At 35.0% G+C, this 21,706-nt stretch overlaps 1 protein-coding gene across 1 annotated transcript; it reads left to right on the top strand.

Annotated features, from left to right (window-relative positions):
• The first annotated feature begins 1,977 nt into the window (after nucleotides 1-1,977).
• plgrkt (plasminogen receptor, C-terminal lysine transmembrane protein) lies at nucleotides 1,978-21,668 on the top strand. The gene is made up of 5 exons (XM_022676610.2): nucleotides 1,978-2,106; nucleotides 3,120-3,210; nucleotides 13,436-13,566; nucleotides 16,034-16,143; nucleotides 19,041-21,668. The coding sequence occupies exons 2-5, from the start codon at nucleotides 3,130-3,132 to the stop codon at nucleotides 19,166-19,168; spliced, it is 450 nt and encodes a 149-aa protein (XP_022532331.1). The 5' UTR covers nucleotides 1,978-2,106; nucleotides 3,120-3,129; the 3' UTR covers nucleotides 19,169-21,668.
• The last annotated feature ends 38 nt before the right edge of the window (nucleotides 21,669-21,706 follow it).

Here is a 21,706-nt window from a genome sequence, read left to right as displayed (position 1 = left end):
TACATTTTGTTTTCTCTCCCTTGTAATTACAAAATTAATATATATGTAAATATGAATATATCTATGCGAAGTTTATACCGCTGTAATTGTGGGTTTGATTGGCTCCAGGTTCATTGACTTTTGCTTTTCTGTTAGTTCTCGTGTCTTTTTTGTACAATGGGTCGATTTTGATATTGCTTTCTCTCCCTTAAACGCTCTTTCTAGTGTCGGAGGAAAAAAACCCACCTAATAAACATAGAGTGTGTAAACAGAAACCTTCTCATATTTGTGTTTTTTTCTGATATAAGAGTGATTTAACTGACAAATTACATGTTTCTACAGCTCTGGAAAAAATGAATTTCTCTGATTTTATGTTTGATTAAATGAACATAAACTATGGACAAAAATTCTCCCAAATTCCAAATAAAAATATTGTAATATAAATAATTCAGAAATCAATATTTGGTGCAATAACCCTGTTTTTTTATCATCTTGACATGTTCTCCTCCACCAGTCTTACACACTGCTTTTGGATAACTTTATGCTGCTTTACTCCTGGTGCAAAAATTCAAGCAGTTCAGTTTGGTGGTTTGATGGCTTGCGATCATCCATCTTCCTCTTGATTATATTCCAGAGGTTTTCAATTTGGAAAAATCAAAGAAACTCATCATTCATAAAATGATCTCTTATTGTTTTCCAGAGCTGTATATAAAACACAATATTATTAGACTACATGCTCTGTTCGGCCTAGTGATTTCCACTTATGTACTTTCTGTCACGTGGCCACAAGGTGGCGCCCAATAACAACAATTGCTCATTACACATACAGAAGGCTGAATTCAGAATGCAGTGTATAATTATTATGGATTATTAAAACTGAAAGATATATTAATATAAAAAGATACGGAATCATAAAATTACACACTTCATCATACAAAGTGCATTACAACACTTTATTTTCTATATTCTCTAAAAACTCTACTGTCCATTTATTAACACATACTCTATATTCCATATTCCCTACTGCATTTTGAGCTCCTTCTTCCACATTAGAGCACTTGAAGCACCAACGTACTGGATTATTTTATTTTACGGGTATATTTTTAGCATTAATATTTAACCTATATTATCACTATGCAATGAATAATACACGTTTTTACACTGTAATCCATAATACCATAATATCCATAATATGTTGCACTGTAAAGAAAAAAAAAAGTTAAAAATGTAAATGTAAATGCATGCTCCCCACAAATAATAATTATTCATAATTTAAATGTGAAATTAGCATTATATCGTTATTTCAGTGCCTGAACCTACTTGAACCTACTGCCTGAACTTTCCTTATTTACAAAGCTTTGTTCATTCCCAAACATAAAACCCAGTTAAAAATTTGGGCACCTCTTTTAATTCAATTTAATAGTGAATATATATATATATATATATATATATATATATATATATATATATTGTTTTCTGTATATATAATAAAGAAATGTCAAGTTATCAAGTTATCCAAAAGCAGTGTGTAAGACTGGTGGAGGAGAACATGATGCCAAGATGCATAAAAAAACTGTGATTATAAACCAGGGTTATTCCACCAAATATTGATTTCTGAACTCTTACAACTTTATGAATGTGAACTTGTTTTCGTTGCATATTTTGAGGTCTGAAAGCTCTGCATCTTTTTTTTTTTGTTTGTTTTTTTTTTTGCCATTTCTCATTCTCTGTAAATAAATGCTCTAAATGAGAATATTTTTATTTGGAATTTGGGAGAAATATTGCCTGTAGTTTATAGAATAAAACAACAATGTTCATTTTACTCAAACATAAACCTATAAATAGCAAAATCAGAGAAACTGATTCAGAAACTGAAAGTGGTCTCATGTTTTTTCAGCGCTGTTTTGAAGGTTGTAGTTTAAATCCTGCCTATAAGACTACATTTCCCATAACGCCCTGAGAAGGCTGTTCGTGCTGGACCGGAAGTGCGGCGGTTGTGTGTACATGTGTCAGAGTTGTAATATAGTACAGTAGCGATAGACGAAACCAGCCAACTTTAACGCTATTTATCTAATTAAACAGCGGATTAATCTGTTATTCTCGTCTCTGCGGTAAGAGACAGTGAGGGTAAGTGCTGTTACTGCTGGTTATCTGTTTATCTGATGTTATGGGTGTGTAGTTCTGTAGAGGTGAAGTGTTTATAGATGAAAATGAAAGTATGATCAGGTTACAGGTTAGTTAAAAAGCTGCTTTTACTGTAAAAACGTGGGGGAAGCTCGTTTTTCTAAGCATTATGGAGCAGACTAGTCTAAAAACAGTGGTTTTATATTAAATTCTCTCACAGTATCATGTCCTAAGTTTGACCTTTCTCAGTCCTAAAAGGAGAATTAAAGTATATCTCTTTAATCTCAGTTTTGGATTTAATAAATTACTATTAAATCCCACATTAAAGGAAGTAAAGCTTAATTCAGTAGCTAATTTACAAACAAATCTATCTATACAAACAAATCTATCTATAGATACGTTTTAGAAAAAGATCAATAATAGCAAAAAACATTGAACAAATGTTTTAATGTAGATCAAAAAAACAGCTTTAAACTTTTGAGACCCAGACTTTTGCTTGTTGTGCATTTTTAATTTCTCCAGGGTTAGCATTTTTAGCATTTAAAAATGATACTTTAGGTGCTTCATAAGGGTCACCTCATTTCTTTACATATATTGCATTTTATTCTTATATATTTTATATTATATATATTATATTATATATTATATTATATATCCCCACGTTTAAAAAATATATAATATATATATTCTTATTTTTACTCTTTTCTAGTGTCTATCACAGGATCATGGTTTCCTCTCCTCATGTTTTTCTTTTGCTTTTAAAGACGTTTTCATGTCTTATACAGTGATATTAGCCTATATATATATATATATATATATATATATATATATATATAAAAGCACATATATATATGCTAAAATAAACAAAATTTGTGTTGCTGCTAACAAGCCACCTTATGTTTCCTTTTCACTGATGCTGCTCAGCTTATTTGATATTTTAGAGAAACATAATTAAAGTTATAGTGTTTTGTTAAGTCTCTCACAATATCTCACAAGTCTGCTTTTTTCTTTTTCAGTTTCGACACAATGGGGTTTATAATGTCTAAAGCCATGGATCAGAATATGCAGAGGCAGCAGGAGTTTATGCTCCACAATGCCCGAGTGCAGGTGCGTAATAACAGAGTTGGTTCTGAATGGACCCAAGCAGTATTTTTTCACACTGCTGTCCTGTGATTTTGATCTTTCTGCCTTCTTGAGAAAATTGCTCTCCACAAAAGTATTATTATTAAAAATATATATATATAATTCCTACTACAGTTAGTGTTGATGTATTGAATTACTTAAATAGTCATTTATTTGAAATGATTCATAAACCTGAAAAAAAATGTCTGATTAATGATAAGAATAATTATAACGTTTCTTCTGTATTAGTCAGTTTCCTGCAGTTATACCTGCTATACAGTTAGTCCCTGTGTTTATATCACACTGCTGTCTGTGGTGCTGATTTTTTGTGGAATTTACCAGGTGTCACAGCAAAGCCCTGGAAAGTGAGCTTTAATTCAGTTCATTTAAATTTGTGTAGATGTGAATACACGATTTAACAGCAATATATATATATTTTAAATAGTCTTATGTAGAAACATAACAGTTTTTTTCTTAATTACTATTATAAAATATTATTAAACTTACAAACAAATGAATGTATGTAATATGATTTTCTGTCACAGCACAAGAACAGATATTGCACATTACTACTCTAACCTCAGTGTTGTTCTACAAGCTGAAACTGGTCAGTCAGTTCAGGTAATCCAGTAAAAGGGTGTGACCATAGATTCAGTAAGAAAAGCCTTCTGCATGAATCAGCTTGTAGGCATTGGACAGTGTGACAAAGGGTAAAGTCATAAAAAGTGTTAGGAAGCAAACCTCATGCTGACATTTGAAATTTTACTCAAAAGTAGAGGGAAGCATGAAGTGCTGTAAGATTTTGTGGGAAAACAAAACTGCCCTGACTTTAGACTTGATAATAAAACACAGTGGATCAACACCAGCAGATGACAGACATGTGTCTTTATCCAAACCATCACTGATCATCAGTACATTTTACATTTCATTTGTAAATCAAGGGAGCAGAGTCTGGAGGAAGAGTGGAGAGACACACAGTCCAAACTGCTCGAGGTCTAGTGTGAAGTTTCCACCAATCAGTGATGGTTTGGGTAAAGAGTCATGTCTGTCATCTGCTGGTGTTGATCCACTGTGTTTTATTATCAAGTCTAAAGTCAGTGCAGTTTTGTTTTTTCCACAAAATCTTACAGCAATTCATGCTTCTTCCCTCTGCTGAAACCAACTTTTATGGAGATGCGGATTTCATTTTCCAGCAGGATTTGTCACACTGCCCACACTGCCAAAAGTACCATTTGACTTTTTAAATTATTTTAATTTTCTGAGACACTGATTTTGGGGTTTTAAAAGAAATAAACGCTTAGAATAGATCACTCTGTTTCACATTTTTCACGTTTTGAGCTGAATTATTAAAAAATAAAGTAACTTTTCAATAATACACTACTATTTTTCCGTAATCATAAGGCTATTTTTGGCTTAATCTCAGTCAGATTAAAATAAAAAAGGAGAGCCAGTCCATTCACACCCAGATCCAGCTCCTGATTACTTGGGGGCGATCTAAGAATAGACACACACATATTTCCACAATAAACACCTGAAATCCATACACATTCACAGCTGAAGCGGCTGTGCTTTGCTTCTATGCACCAGTCTGTTTGAATACGTCAGCCACTCGCAAAAATCATCAGGTCTCGGGTTCTGCATTTCCGCTGGCCTCAGGCTGCAGGGGTGGTGTGTAAAGCGCTGTTTTATTGCGATCGTTATGGACGGCTATCGTCCTGCACTGTGAAGCTAGCGCTCCTCAGTCTCATTTTATGCTTGGGTGTGTTTGATTTATCTCTGCCTGTGAGGCAGTGAGTGTTTGCCACTTTGCTGCTGTGAAGCACCAGCAGACCTGCTCTGAGTTACATTACAGGATCATTAAGCTCTCTGTAAATAAGGCAGATGTTTGCCCACTTTAGATGCAATATGTAATGATGGATGATGGATGGCTGAGATGCTGCAGATTGAGTTTGGTTTGGTCCTGTTTAAGGTCAGCCTCAGTGATTCAGCTTCTTCGCTCAGTTTCAGGGTTCAGGATTATTATTTTCCTCCAATATCCCTCACTTTTCTTTTTTTATTATTTTTTTTCTGCTCTGCAAGGACAGAATACTGTAGCACAATTATTTTGCGACATATTAGCAGGTGCAATATACAGTATTACCAACAGGTTGGTGGACATGATTAAAAATTGCCCTACATTGTTTGCAATAAAAGTTCTAATATTTTTTTTTTTGAACACATGATTCACTAATGCACACAGAAATGTATTTAGGGGCTCTGAGGTTCAGCGGTCCACTATAATCGTGAACCAGATTGCTGGTTCAAATCCTGGTCATGCAGCTTGCCATCAGCTGCCAGAGCCCTGAGAGAGCACAGTTGGCCTTGCTCTTTCTTTCTGGGTGGGTACAGTACAGTAGATGTCTCTCTCTCTCTCTCTCTCTCTCTTTCCCCTTATCACTCCTAGGGTGATGTGGATCAGCACAAGGCTGCGTCTGTGAGCTGATGTATCAGAACCTCCATTCAGTTATATCAATATCGTGATATAGCGTATAATTATTTTTTGTGATAATTTATCATAATCACACCAAAGAAGCCAATACACTAGCCTGTTAGCATAACAAGCTAATCCACTTTATAGCTTAGCCCTGTGCAGTCAAACGATCGTCTCTGTCTGTCCTGCCTGAAGAGAAATCAGAACAGCACTGCAAAATAAAAATTAATTAAAGCTCCTTTAAATATATTAATACTGTAGCTTGAAGGATCATTTTAATGCAATAAAAAAACAATACAAATCAAAGCCTTAATTTAAACCCTTAGTGTTTTATATTATATATACATAAAAGCCCATTTTTCATTTTTAATAATAACAATAATAATAATAAAAATACTTTAATATACTGTGAAATCATCAGAATCTTGAAAAATATTGTGATATGCAATTTTGGCCACATGGTTCAGCACTAATTGCATCAATTATCTATATTTTCATTGAAACATAGGTGCTCTAAACTCCTTAAGACTCCTTACTGCCCCTTAATTAGATTTACTAAAGTTACTGCTTCATCCACATGGTGGCGCTATAATCAAATGAATAGTTTTAATAAACCTGCGGTAAAGAATACTGGTTGTTAATTTCTGTGAAACTGACATTAATAAATCTATAATTCCACGTATTTACTTATTTAGGAGTGTATATTTCGAGCATCACAGAATAAATGTTTTATGATATCATCGTTATTGTGAGCAAAGTTCAGGTTAAATGAGTTCATATACTGATTTTTTTGGGAGCGTGGATGATCTTCACTTCAAGACTCAAGTAAAAGAAGTAAACCTTTTTTTGGGGACACTAGAAAGTTTCTGAGAAATAAAAGCTATAATCTGCGTCTTTAAGATGATGGGCGTGCCCGCGGTCCTGTCCATTAACCCAGAAATGTAAATTGCTATGTGTCACTGCAGGGAGTGAGACACTGGAGAGAGATGGACAGGGACATTTCAGTGGCAGGAGCTCTTCTGATTCATTAAGATGTCAGACAGCAGTGTGGATCTGTTTCTGCTGGACTGTAATGGACAGTGCATTATGCTCTACTGATGGGCCTCAGACCCACGTCATGACTTTTTAATTCACAGGACTGAGGCAGCAGATGTGCAGGAATTGTTTCTTTAGTCCTGATGTCATTTATTAGGAATACTGGGCTAAATGGCCCATCACTGCCAGGCTGTAAATTGTAGGGTAGGTGTGTGTTGTGACGATCTTACAGTACATAATGGTCCATATGCTTATGGTCATGATTTACATACATTACATATGCATTTCTCATTCTGTCAGAGAAAAGTGCCACTTCTGTCCATCCTGACTGATGTTTAGGATTTAATTGATGGGGTTATTTGTGCTGATGGCTGATGATGATGATGGGTGATCAGTGGTTGGGATAACAGGAAACATCACCCATATTAACACTATAAATTGGAAGAAGACCTGGTTGTTGCCTTTAGAAAAACTGCATTTCTAGTAATAAAGCAAAATAAATACATTTAATATCAATATTTACACTATTTACTCAGCAAATTCCTCACTACATTTTCTGAAGTTATGAATACTGGTACTTTTTGTAAGCAGAGGCAGAAATCCTCCCTGCCTGAAGAGAAATGAGAACAGCACTTTATCTGAGGAGCTCCTGCTGCTGTTCCTCACTGAATGAGTGTTTTTTATGAGTGTTATTTTTAATCTGAGTAAAATAAAAAAACAACAGCTAACAGCCATTCATTATTTGGAACTGTGGCAATTATGGGGACTTAATTTTTAGGACCATGGAAACTTACTATAGGTGTGAAAAAGCCCTAATTTAAATTAAAAAAAAAAACTGACAACTGCATTTAACCTGAGAACCCTGGGAATATTTTTTATGGAAAGAAGTTTATAATTATATTTGATAGATTATGATAGATATGTTAACCACTAATACAGGTTTATGGTTTAATGGATTAAAAATAATCACAATTTAAATTGCAGTTGCAATATTCTGTGGAAAAATCACAATTAGCTATTTTCCGCAAATTTTACATCCCAAGTTTTGTAGTAGTGAACCTCTTGAGCAACAAGGGTCTTTTAGTTGTGATGAAGAAAGAAAGGTCTCTTAGCTGTGTGTGTGTGTATGTGTGTGTGTGTGTGTGTGTGTGTGTGTAATCGTTTCGTCTGATTTGCTGTTAGTTAATCAGTCAGGAAATCTGCCCCTGTGGCCTTTCAGTAGAAATGTCAGTGAATTTCCCACTGACCAGCTCCACTTCCACATCATCACCTCTGCACTCCTCCACCACTCTGTCTGTCTCTCTTTTACTCTGTTTCTCCCCAATATACTTGAATGAACTGTAGATGAGTAACTAGGCCATGGAAAACTAATATATATAAAAGTAAAAAGCTCTGTATTTTCTGTATATAATATTTACAGACTGTAGTTCTATATCTATTTCTCTTTATACTTTATTATTCTCCTTCTTTCACCATGTTCTTTAATTCATTAGAACCCACAGGATAGAAAACCATGGTGGAATAACCCTGATTTTTAATCAGTTTTTTTTTTCATGCATCTTGGCATCATGTTCTTTTCCTCCACCAGTCTTACACACTGCTTTTGGATAACTTTATGCTGCTTTACTCCTGGTGCAAAAATTCAAGCAGTTCAGTTTGGTGGTTTGATGGCTTGTGATCATCCATCTTCCTCTTGATTATATTCCAGAGGTTTTCAATATTTTTAAGTGGTTTCTTTTTTTTTTTTTCCAGAGCTGTTATAGCTTGCATAAGAAAACATTGCTTTTTAATATCTGCTTTACTTGTATACCATAAGAGTGTGTACCCAAACACACTTTGTGTACTTGTGAACCTGACCATAAGTGCAAATAAAATATAAACTGCAAAAATGAAGTGTTGGATCTGGTTGGTTCTAGTCTGCAGATCGTGGGTCAGTCGGTGTCAGAATAAATCATATTTAGTAGTAGCACACACACAACTCAACTCTGTGGAGGATGACCAAGCTTCTCTAAAGTTTCTGATTTTAAAGTGAACTACAGTACAAAGTCTAAGTAATAATAATTAGAGTAATAAACACTGATTACCTCTTCAACTGATTACCACTTAAAGACTCGGTGCAGGTAATGGAGAAAGGGAACAAATGGTGGTAAAAGGTAGATGGATGTCTGGAATGGAGAGATAATTGAACACCACATAAGAGCTGCTGATTTCCCTGGGGTTCGTAAAAGTATTTTTTTTTTTGGCCTTTTTTGTATTAAACTAACATAAACATAAGGGCTGGGCAATATATTGTAAATATTGATGTACACATCAATTTTATACAACATACATGTGCTACGGATAACACTGACTTTGGACTTATTATAAGATAAAACACAGTGGATCAACACCAGCAGATATCAGACATGTCTCTCCAAACCATCACTGATTGGTGGAAACTTCACACTACACTCTTCCTCCAGACTCTGATCCCTTGATTTACTTTAAATGAAATGTAAAATTTACCGATGATCAGTGATGGTTTGGAGAGACATGTCTGTCATCTGCTGGTGTTGATCCACTGTGTTTTATTATCAAGTCTAAAGTCAGTGCAGTTTTGTTTTCCCACAAAATCTTACAGCACTTCATGCTTCTCTCTGCTGAAAACAACTTTTATGGAGATGCGGATTTCATTTTCCAGCAGGACTTGGCACACTGCCAACACTGCCAAAAGTACCAATTGGTCTTATATAATTTTCAAATTTTCTGAGACTGATTTTTGGGTTTTCATTGGCTGTAAGCCACAATTAATCATCAACAATAAAATAAATAAACGCTTAAAATAGATCACTCTGTGTGTAATAAATCTATATAATATATGAGTTTCACATTTTGAACTGAATTACTGAGTGTCATTTAGTGTAAATATAACAATTCCTTGTGCTGTAACTCAAGAAATGTATGTGATAAAATTCTTTCTATAATTTAACATCACTTAGAACCTTTCTGAGGGTCAGTGCATTAAGCTGGTAACTACACAAGTTAGTCTAGAGCGCTGCTACATACTGTCATCATCAGCTACATGGGCTACGTCTCTCTATTTCTCATATAAATGGGTTTGTAGAATGTTTTGAGTTACACAAGTTTCTTTACCAGGTGTTGTGGTGAATTCTAGCTCTATGTCAGAATCCGACTCCGCTTCGTGCTTGCCATTTTAATGTTGACATGCATTAAAAGAGCAGGAATGCATTAAAATAATAATGAATCATCTAACAGATACAGTAAAAGCCCGTTTCCTAACGAGCGGGAAACACAACCTGTAATTTGCGGCACTTAACAAGTTTAAGTGTTTCATTTCCGTTAGCGTCACGCGGCCAGACCGCCTTTCTTCACTCTGTGACGTCCAGTTATAATTCAGCTCACGCCCCGACTCCATTCTTGCATCTTTCAGCTGCTTTTGTTCGTTTGTCTGAAACGAACCTGCAATCAAACAGGAAACGGCAGGACAATGATGGGGTCAGTGCACTCAGAACTCATCCTCAGACAAGGCATGCTAATTCGGGTCAGTGTCAGAAGATCAGCTGTGCAAAACGAGTGAAGTTTCTGGGCTCCAGGTCCAGAATGTGAGGAGTTAAAGGTCAATGAATAGCATTGAATGGATTTGAATGCTGCCAAATGTCTCATAGGAATAATAATGGGTGATTTATTAATTCATGACACGATTGTAAACAGCAGTAATGATTAAAATACAACACAATTCACCTCTGTTGTGTTAAAGACCATAGATATGTAAAGAATATGTGTACACTCTTAAGCTCCGTTCAGTCTGGATTTGTTTTACCTGGGGAGATGGGGTAATGGATAACACCGCTGTGAACACCTGTGAATAAGCCAAAACACAACATGTGGAATTGGAAAGACTGCAGTTCAATTCCTAAATATGCTGTTCTTAATCAAATAAATGTAATAAATAATAGGTCTATGCTTCTTCAGTGTTGCAATGTTGATTAACATCATTCTTAACAGATTTTGCTCATTCAAACAGCCCCAAAAATAATGTTTTAAAAAGCTCAGTTTTAATGCTTTACTCACTAAATCGGGCTCGGGCTCATAATGACAGTTTATGGGTTGGGTTGGGCTGGATTTCAGGTGGTGCTAATGTTGTGGCTGATTGAAATATATTGCAACACTTGTTAACATCTGAAGTAACACATTTAACCTTTGTGTGGTGTTCGGGTCTGTGGGACCCGTTTTCATTTTTCATCAAATGATTCTAAAAAAAAAAAAAAATTCTAACTCAAACTCATTGGCATTGGCTCATTTTTTGTGAAAAACATATATCAAAACACATTTTTGATAAACACACACTGTACACCCCCCCCCCCCCCCTACACATTTATATTACATACAGTATGTTTGGCCAAGGGCTAATAAACATTGCTTCATTTGTAAATTTGAAACTAAACAAATTTTCTACCCATATCTTGAGTTTAATTCATTTTCTTTTACATTTTATTAAAAAACTAATAAAAAAAGAGTAGCACTTTTTGAAAGAAATGTAACATAAGAAAGGTAAAGGGCAAATATTAACCATGTAAGCTGTTTATATTGCTTGTAATTTAGGTGAAGCGAGCATGTGTAAAGCATTTTAATGTAAAATTGCTTAATTTTGCTGAATTAAATACAAATAACAAAGTAAACGAGTAACAAAAATATGAACACCACACAAGGGTTAATCAAAGGCCTGTATACTTTCTCCAAGGATCCAATATTAATATTTAGTAATATTTTCAAACATTTCTTGGACTGTGAGAATGATTCATCCAAACCCCCACAGAGCTCACTCTGATGCACACAATAAAACATTTGTGATTTGTTTGAGGCCCATTTGCATATTGCAGCTCTTCTGTAATATCAGTGTTGTAAAGGTCAGTATTGTGATAACGATTAACGAACAGTGCATTGTCCAGCTGTGTGTGTGTGTGTGTGTGTGTGTTGAGTTGGTGGGGTTGAGGGTTTAATCTCTATGGCTTGTTATTGTCTCAGTGACGTGTGTTTGAGGTGGTTGAGCTGTTCAGGCGTGAGGATGAGCCCCAGCGATGCGTCAGTAACGTGATTCATTCCTGCTGCTCCCTCGGCTCCTCTTAAAGGGGCTAAAGGTAATTGGAGGTCTTGGGAGGTAAAGTGCAAGAAACAGAGGGATGATTTGATTGCTTCTCAGGTTGTACTGATTTGTTGCTGGGAGCCAAGAAGTCCCTTTTTTTACACCTTATTTTTCGCAGTAAGGTGCACTTTAAATTCTTTACTTTCCCCAAAATTGACAGCGCGCCTTATAATCTGGTGCTCCTTATGTATAAATTATTCTACCAGTCAGGAATTAAGGAGCAGTAAAGCCACTCCACTGAAGTACAGAGTTATACAGAAGTTTAAGTGAAGTTTCTCCAGCACTAAGGCTGGAGCAGTATTAGCATTAGCCACTAACCGCAGTGCTAAGTGCTAGCTCTTTCTTTAATCAGATGTGAGTATATCGAACTATCGTCTGTAGTCTCATTTACTGTGTTAATAATTCAAGCTACGTGGGACGAGCCACTAGCTAATATTGCCCTGAGTTACCGGAACAGTCAGTGTTAGGCTAGCAGTTAACCGCTGATGCTAATGCTAATGCTTCAGCTTCAGCCTTTGGTGCTGGAGAAATTTGGTAGTCTAAGCTTACTGTACGTAAACTGAAGCGCTTTACTCACCCAAATAAACAGTTTTCAGGAGATAAATCTGTGTAGATTAATATCCAGCACTTGTTTAACTTTAAAAGAAACTGTTTTTTTTTTTTTGTAAGAATTACAGTTTTGTTTACTTAGCTTAGCTTTACTTAACTTACTGTACGTAAACTGAAGCGCTTTACTCACCCAAATAAACAGTTTTCAGGAGATACATCTGTGTGGATTAACATCCAGCACTTGTCTTACTTTTTGTAAGAATTACAGTTTTGTTTACTTAGCTTAGCTTTACTTAACTTAGTTAACCCCCCCCCCCCACCTCCTAGTGGCAAAATCTGCTGAATTATAATGGAAACATGAAACACGGTGACACCCCTGTTCCTTACTAGTGTCGCATAATGTGCCTTATGTATGAAAATAGATGTACTATTTTATAGACTATTTTTTTATTAAATTAACTGGAATTATTGTAGTTAGTTACAATGCAATACACAAAGCAAACTCATACTAAGTAAATTTTTATACGCTGATCACAGCAGTATGAAATAATTTACTTAATTTAATTAATAAAAAAATTAATAAAATAATCTAAAATATTGTAATGCTTTTCAAACCCAAACACACCTGATTAAACTCACCTGTTTTTCTCGGAGTTACTGTTGGAGCTGGAAACCCTTCAGTCTCAGATTCTCACACACAGTCTGCACATCCTGCACCCTCCTCGCTTTAGGCTGTAAGTTCACATGTTGTGTAGGGATTTATCACACATCTCTTAACTCAAATGTCACTGGTTTAGAGGTGTTTTAATATCAATGGCCCAGTTTTAGTGTGAGTTATACAAGTATTAAGACACCTGCTCTTTTAAAAGTAATTTAAAGAGTGTTTTAAAGGGTCTGTCTAGCCAATAAATGGGAAATGAGCTCTAAAAATGTGCAAAAGCAATATAATGCGTTGTTTAATCACTCTTCTTTTGTGTGTGTGTGTGTGTGTGTGTGTGTGTGTGTGTTGTTAGATGGAGCGTCAGATCCTGATGCAGAATGAAATGCGGGAGAGGCAGATGGCCATGCAGGTGGCCTGGTCCAGAGAATTCATCAAATACTACGGGACCTTCTTCGGCCTGGCTACATTCGCCCTCACTGCAGGGTCAGTAACACACACACACTCACACACACACAGCCACACGTATACCTACACAGCACACACTCATACATACAGCTATATATTTTTTACATTTTTAGTTGGAAATGTTTGAGAATTATGTATTTGTATGAAAAATATGGTATTTCTTGGAAAATTATGATTTTTTTTAGGGCTGAACAATATAGGCAAAATTTCTATAACAATATATATATTTTTTTAATCTGGGTTAATATGGTATAATTTGGTTATCTATATTAACAGTATTGCCAGCGTCCTTGATATACAGAATCCCGCGCTGATAGAGCTGGGTGGCATTATAAAGATTGTATTTATATTATAAAACAAAAAAGACGCTATACAGTATTTATTGTTCATCATTGGTGGTTCTGCAATTCAAATACTGTTTTATGTATAATACAGGGATTTTTAATACAATTTTTAAGCATTCTGTAATTCAAGGAGACGTTGTCATTAATTTTATTGTCATTCACATCACATGTGGTACAAGAGGTTAAATCCAAAAGAGCGATAATTATATTATAATAAAACAAAAATACAGATGATAAGAGAATATTTTACCCATATCTGAGATAAAAATATATAATATAAGATAAATAGACATAGATATAAATAGATTATGAATTATGGAAAAATAGAAGTAGAAAAATAAAAAAAATATTTGCTGCACATTGTCAAATGAAATAGGACTAATTACACCCTCTGTAATGAAGTGTACAGTTGGGTCAGGGTTTTTTTTAAGAGCTGATGAGATGCTTTTGATTTTCTTATTAAAGCATATTGTCGATATGATAAGAAATGTATCACAATACGATAAAATATTGTATCGTATGCTGTTTGAGATTAAAATTTTGATTTTATTTGAGTATTATTGTGTTTGTTAGAAATGCTTGGTGTTGATTGGAATATTAAGGTGTTTGTTGGAAAAATATGCATTTTTTTGGAGAATTATGTTGATTTTTGGAGAATTCACACTCTAATTCTCCAACAACACACTAAGAAAAGTGAGTACAGATTTGTACTTAAAAGAGTATAAAGCTTGTCTCTGGGGCTGTACCTTATATTGAGGTACAAAAAAGTACCTTTCAGTGAAAGTCTTTTTTTGTACCCATGGTTTTTGTGCCAGTATAGAGTATACAGATTATAAACATCATCATCAACTAAATATGTGTCAAAAACTTGATGATCCAAAATAATTGTCTGACTTTCAAATAAAAAATGTGCAATTTAAATATATATTGTTTATTAGTGCAGTGATGCAGAATAATGAATGTACCTTTTGGCTGCAGGTTAAATGGTACAAATTTGTACTTATTTCTGTTAGAAATGACTTTATACTTCAGAGGGATCAAATCTGACCCTGTAAAGACCAATATTGTACCTTTGAGGGTACAATTATGAAGAGTGTACCTCTGAGGACAAAAAAGTACTCCTATCGAACCTGTTTTTTAGAGTGAACCATAATCATTCTTATCATATCTTCACATACTCCAACACACATCTTTCAAAACTTCCCACAGCCAATATCGTCCAAAAACACCAACATGGTTCAATATACACACATTCTGAAATGAGCGTCATCATTCTCCAGTAAATGCCATCGTTCTCCAGCACACACCAACAGAATAATCACTGAGCTGTGGGATCTGGTTCAGACAGTGTTGTTAGATTCAGGTGTGTGAATAAGTTGGTGTGGATGGAGTGCAGTGGCCTTTACCATTAACTCAGTCCAGTGAAGACACACATACACAACATCATAAGTCAAAATTATAGTGCACAATCCAGCATGCTGGTGCAAAATTCTGATTTACTTATTGTTTATTTAAATTTACTGATGTAATTAACGCATAAAGTTACTTTATTTCAGTAATTCAGTTCAAAATGTTTCTTTTATTATTGATAATTATGACCTACAGCCAATGAGAAAACCCAAAAATCAGTGTCTCAGAAAATTAGAATATTATATAAGACCAACTGCTACTTTTGGCAGTATGGGCCGTGTGCCAAGTCCTGCTGGAAAATGAAATCTGCATTTCCATAAAAGACATGTCTCTCCAAACCATCACTGATTGGTGGAAACTTCTAGACACTAGACCTCGAGCAGTTTGGACTGTGTGTCTCTCCACTCTTCCTCCAGACTCTGCTCCCTTGATTTACAATTGAAATGTAAAATGTACTGATGATCAGTGATGGTTTGGAGAGACATGTCTTTTATGGAGACGCGGATTTCATTTTCCAGCAGGACTTGGCACACTGCCCACACTGCCAAAAGTACCAAATGGTCTTAAATATTATATTCTAATTTTCTGAAGTAATATTCTACCACATTATTATATATTATACACACAGTAAATCTTGCTAATAATCCTTGTGAGTGAGACGGCACAGATTTTGGGTTTGAAATTCAGTTTGAAGGTATATTTTATTAATCTGGACCTGTGTGTCTCTACAGAGCCATAAAGAACAAGAAGCCTGGTCTGTTTGTTCCTGTGGTTCCACTCAGCTTTGTTATGGCGTACCAACTGGACATGGCGTACGGGACACTCATCCACCGCATGAGAGGTACGATACATCACCTGCCTTTAAACACAGAGTTATTACACATCACAGCTTTTACCAACATCAGTTACACTGAGAATTGCTATTTTTGGCTCTGTGGCTCCCTCTACAGTTGGAAAGTATAATGTATTAACATAAATAAATGTACATAAATGTATTAAATAATATAATTTAAAGGGGACATATTGTACAAAACTCACTTTTTGGGTCTAAACAGCCCTTATAAACCCTATAAACACTCTACCAAACAAGCTACAAGCAATCCATCCATCCATTTTCTGTGAATCAGCTGAAAGAGTTTGGTGTCAGGACTTATATGCTTCTATTAGCCAATTGGATGAATCCATCCATACATAAAAGGGAAGCTGCATAGAACCACCCTGGCAGCACCTTTTACCCATCAACCCCCACCAGAGAAGAAACTCACCAGAAAAGAAATGGCATTTCGGTCATTTTGGTTGAGAAACTTAGAACCTCAGTACCCAGCAGGATTAGCTAGCAGACTTCGTCTGAGGGAGGGATCTATACCTACTGTCTATAGTGAGCAAGTTAGCAGATAAGAAAGATGTAAGTATTTAATAATCAAATAATGAATTTGTGTTTTACCATTTAGCAAAAGCTAACACTGACGTGTGGCAAACGCTCAGCATAAAGCGACAGAGCCCTTAAATGGCTCATTGTGAAAGGGAATGTTTAAGAAAAGAATTGGTGATAATAGGTAAAATATTTCTTCTTTAAAAGCTTAGAACTAAATTCGTGCTCCTGTTTTAGTGACCTCCACACCACCATGATATACTTCACACACACACTTCTGTACTTCTGTGCTTATGTGATGCAGTTTAATTACTGTAAAAGGCTTGTAGTTGACTTAAGCTTATTGAGTTTTTCTCACTGGTTGTTTTTTTTATTATATGAGTAAAATCTTCATTAACCCTGTAAATCCCATCACGCCAGCTGCTAACTCGGGAAAGTGCTATTAAAGAAAACAGTGTTTTAAGTGGTAAAAGGTTTCATGTGTGTCATGTTTCAAGTGTTCAGACGTAAAGCAGTCTGGATGAAGAGTGTGTACTATACCATTAATTCAGTTCTTTAATCAGTTAATTAATTGAAGTGCTCCAGTACAGTCTGCAGCCTATAGAGCTCTAATTCCCAGATCTCCCATTCCCTCCAGTTCCTCACTAGTCATCTGGGTTTAATCTGTAATATGACATCATGAAAAGCCGTTTTCCTAGTCAATACCTAATTCCTACATAAGAACAGGGCATCTGCAGATTCTTAAAAAGTATTAAAACGTCTTACATTTGTTTTAAAATGTCATAAAAACAATTTCCTAAAGGTATTAAAACTGGCTTTATTTTTGCAGATTGCATTAAGCAGTTAAGCAAGTTTATTTATATGCTGTTATAAAAAAGCAGTGTGTAAGACTGGTGGAGGAGAACATAATGCCAAGATGCATGAAAAAAAAACTGTGATTAAAATCCAGGGTTATTCCACCAAATATTGATTATTTTTTGAACTCTTAAAACTTTATAATTATTGACTTGTTTGTTTTCTTTGCATTATTTGAGGTCTGAAAGCTTTTCTGCATCTTTTCTGCATTATTTCAGCCATTTCTCATAAATGTTGTCTGTAGTTTATAGAATAAAACAATAATGTTCATTTTACTCAAACATAAACCTATAAATAGCAAATGTGGTGGTCTCATTTTTTTCCAGAGCTGTAATATATATATATATATATATTAAAAAAGTACTTTTTATATTTACTCAGGTTATCTTTCTCTTTTTTTAAGTTTGTTTGATGTTTGATAATGTAAAAATATCAATATGACAAAAAGCAAAAAACAAAAGAAATCTGTTAATACATATGTAAATCCAAATGTGTATATTTATATACGTAATATATTGCATTATATCTTGGATCATAACCCCTGTATCTTCTTGCTAATACACAGCCCTATTGCGTAAGTGGTCTTAATTTTTTCATATTAGTATTAAAATCTCTTAAACTGAATTATCCCATTCCTGCAGAAAGTTACTCTTTGTGTTCATAGGTCGATTCCTGGAACCGTTCATCATATCAATTAATCATCCAGGTCTGAGGTCCACAGGTTGCTGTGTTTCAGTATTGCTTCTGTTTGATTAGTGGTGAGTCGTGTGCTTTTCCGCTCAGTTAGTTTAAAGTTTAATCAGTGGAGCTTTGAGTTTTATTCAGGTATTTAAAGGGTGATTCTGTGTTTCCTGGAAAGTCTGCTCCTGTATTTCAGCTTTATTTTGGCTCTCTGATCTGTATCTGGTACAGTATGTTGTGTTCAGTATGTGTTGTTTAGTTGCTACAGTTGCGAGGCTGAACAGATTTACTGAATAATGTAAAACTGTGTTAAAAAGAATAATAAGAGGTTTTTAATTTACTAAATTCAGTAGTTAAGTTTTTTTAGTTTAAGATGAGCTGGATCATGGTGTTGCTGTAAGTATTTAATGTTATTACAATAGTGGACATGCCTGCCAACACATAGTGAATTATTATTTTAGATTCTCTTTTTAAAAAGTAAAAAATAAAAGAAGATAGATTGTGGCCAATCCAGTCTTGTGTAAAAATGTTTTTTTTTTCTTTTAAAGCCAATACCCAAATAATAAAAAATATTTTTTAGTGGTGGTGTTGATTTTGACTGATTTTTAATCATTTTTTTTCATGCATCTTGGCATCATGTTCTCCTCCTCCACCAGTCTTACACGCTGCTTTTGGATAACTTTATGCTGCTTTACTCCTGGTGCAAAAATTCAAGCAGTTCAGTTTGGTGGTTTGATGGTTTGTGATCATCCATCTTCCTCTTGATTATATTCCAGAGGTTTTTAATTTGGTAAAATCAAAGAAACTCATCATTTTTATTGTGTTTACAGGTGAAGCAGAGAGCATCATGGTGTCTGAAAAAGATTGTTTGGATATGCCTCACGGGATGCCCACGTTCGACAGCATCGAGAAAACAAGAAGAGCCAGAGCTCATCTCCCCCCACTGTCTGATAAATGAGGACCCTCAGCCTGGCTGCAGGGGTCCGCATCAGCCAATCACAGTGAAGGTCCACTTTCAGGCAGATGAATATTCAGTCAATACTCAGATACACCAACAGACGATCCATCAGACGCCATCAGAGCATCATCAAAGCATTATCAAAGTTATCATTTGAGCTTTAATTACTGTTAGACAGAGCCCTGCTGAAGCTAATGTTAAAAATAAATATATGATAATTTTATATTAAAATGGTGATAATTTATAGAGTTCAGTATATTCCGTCCATTGTACTGCAGCAGTTAATTCCCAAGTGTAATATATATTTTTTGTCACCTGCTTTAGTGTTTTAGCCTTTGAAAAGCAGTGATGAATGTATTTGTATTTAATAGAAAACAAGAATAGTAATTCATATGCAGCCTTTTTTACAATACTTTTCTTTGTTTTTATTATAATATACAATAAAAAATAAAGACAAAGAAAAACAAGTTCCAAGTTATGATTAGCCTTAAATTAAATTTTATTACAAGTCTTTTAGGAGCATTTCTATAGTTTTTTTTTTCTTTCATCATGAAATTCTGACAAAAACTGAACTGACCTGGCAAATTTACATTATGTCAAAATGGCGCAGTTTGAGATACAAGGTTTTTGTCCAACAGTGCTGAGAATAACGACCCACTATTCAGATAATACTGTCTGATCTGTGTTGGTTTTCTATCCTGTGGGGTTCTGAGTATTGAAGAACAGGGAGAAAAAAAGGAGGATAATAATAAAATATACAGAGAAACAGATAAGCGCTCCTATATGATCAGTGGAGCTGAAACAAGGAGGTGGTCATAATGTTATTATGCTTGATTGGTGTGTATGTGCAGTATTTAGTCTTCTGTGAAAATTAAAAAAGATATATATAATTTGAGCATTAAATGTTTATTTACTCAGTAAACAACAACAGCAGTGCAATGCAGTGTGTAAAGGCAGGTAGTGTAAAGGTTATGTACATATAGTATATTGTCCAATTAAATATATAAACTTAATTATATGACGTGCCTATTTTGGAAGCAGTGATAGCATACAGTAGCATAGTTAATCTGTTTTACTGATTAGCCCTTTTAAAAGTAACTTTGAATTGAATTACTTGAGAATTACTTGCTTGTAAAAGATTACAATTCATTATTTAAACACACACACACACACACACACACATTAACATGACAACCAGTTTTTGCCAAAACTCACTTTAGTGGAAGTGAATCTGCAGTAATGTTCTGTGTTAACTGTCTGTTAAAACATGCACTACTGTGTTTAGGGAATTTACAAAAAGCATGTGATTGGGGAGAGAGTAGGGGTGTGGTCTCTGTGTATGTGTGTGTGTGTATGTGTGTGTGTGTGTGTGTGTGTGTTTGAGGTGGAGAGAGAGGGGGGCTTGCTGTGTGTGTGTGTTCTGTATGAGTGCCTGTTTTAGCCTGTTAGCTTGTTAGCTCGCTAGCCTGTTGTTATTTTTCTAGCAGTTCCAGCTATAAAGCGACGATATTTGCTTATCTTTTCACTAAGGAAAATGATAAAATAGTAACATACAGTGACATGGATTAGTAACTGTAATCTAATTGGAAATAGCAACACCTTACTGGATTACTCGTCACTGAAAAAAAATGGTCAGATTAGAGTAACGCATTACTAAGTAATCACTGATTGGAGAATTAGTTTTGCCACTCTAGAACTCATCCCAAAATAACCAGACACTATGACAGCTCCACTGCTCCAAATCCTAATTTCCTTCCCATCAGCAGTGTTTTTTTAATGGAAACCTCTGTATGTATATTGTGATTAAATACTGAATGCTATATCACAGACCAGCAAGTGCCTACATACACAACAGTGACGTGCCAGTGGTTAAATTACCAGGTTAATATTCTGAATGCAGGTTTTATATCAGGTAAATATCATTATAAATGTTGTTCTCTGCACCTCAAATTCAATTATTGAGGAGAGCTGCCGAATTAAATGGCTGAGCTGAGTTTCTACCACCTCTATTACTGCTGAAGAATATTTTAACAGTTGTGTTAACAAGACAATCTTGCCAAAGTGAAAAAATATATACCTTTATGGTTGAGCATAATTGCAAATCTGGGAAATAAATAGTGTTCTAGAGTTACCATAACTTTTAATTCCTGGTTGTTTGATCTGGCTTTTTGTCTACTTAGCAACACCCTAGCAACCACTAAGCGACATCATAGCATCTACCTAAAATACTAAATGATTCAGATTGCCACACTGCATTACCCACTATGCAACATCATAGCATCTGCCTGGAATACCAAGTGATGCAGCTTGCTGCACTATATCACCCAGCTTTTGTCTGCTTAGCAACACCCTAGCAACCACTCACCAACATTGTAGCATCTGCCTAAAATACCATAGCAGTCACAAAGCATTAATATCAGCGAGTGATCTGATTGGATGTGGTGGAATTACTGGCATTCTGAACAATAAATACAATAAATGTATTTGTCAGTATAAATCACGTCATGTCTGCAGTGATTATTTAATTATTAATCAGCG

This window comes from Astyanax mexicanus, chromosome 17 (assembly GCF_023375975.1).
Source record: "Astyanax mexicanus isolate ESR-SI-001 chromosome 17, AstMex3_surface, whole genome shotgun sequence".
Lineage (NCBI taxonomy): Eukaryota > Metazoa > Chordata > Actinopteri > Characiformes > Acestrorhamphidae > Astyanax > Astyanax mexicanus.
This window is presented reverse-complemented; position numbering and strand designations above follow the sequence as displayed.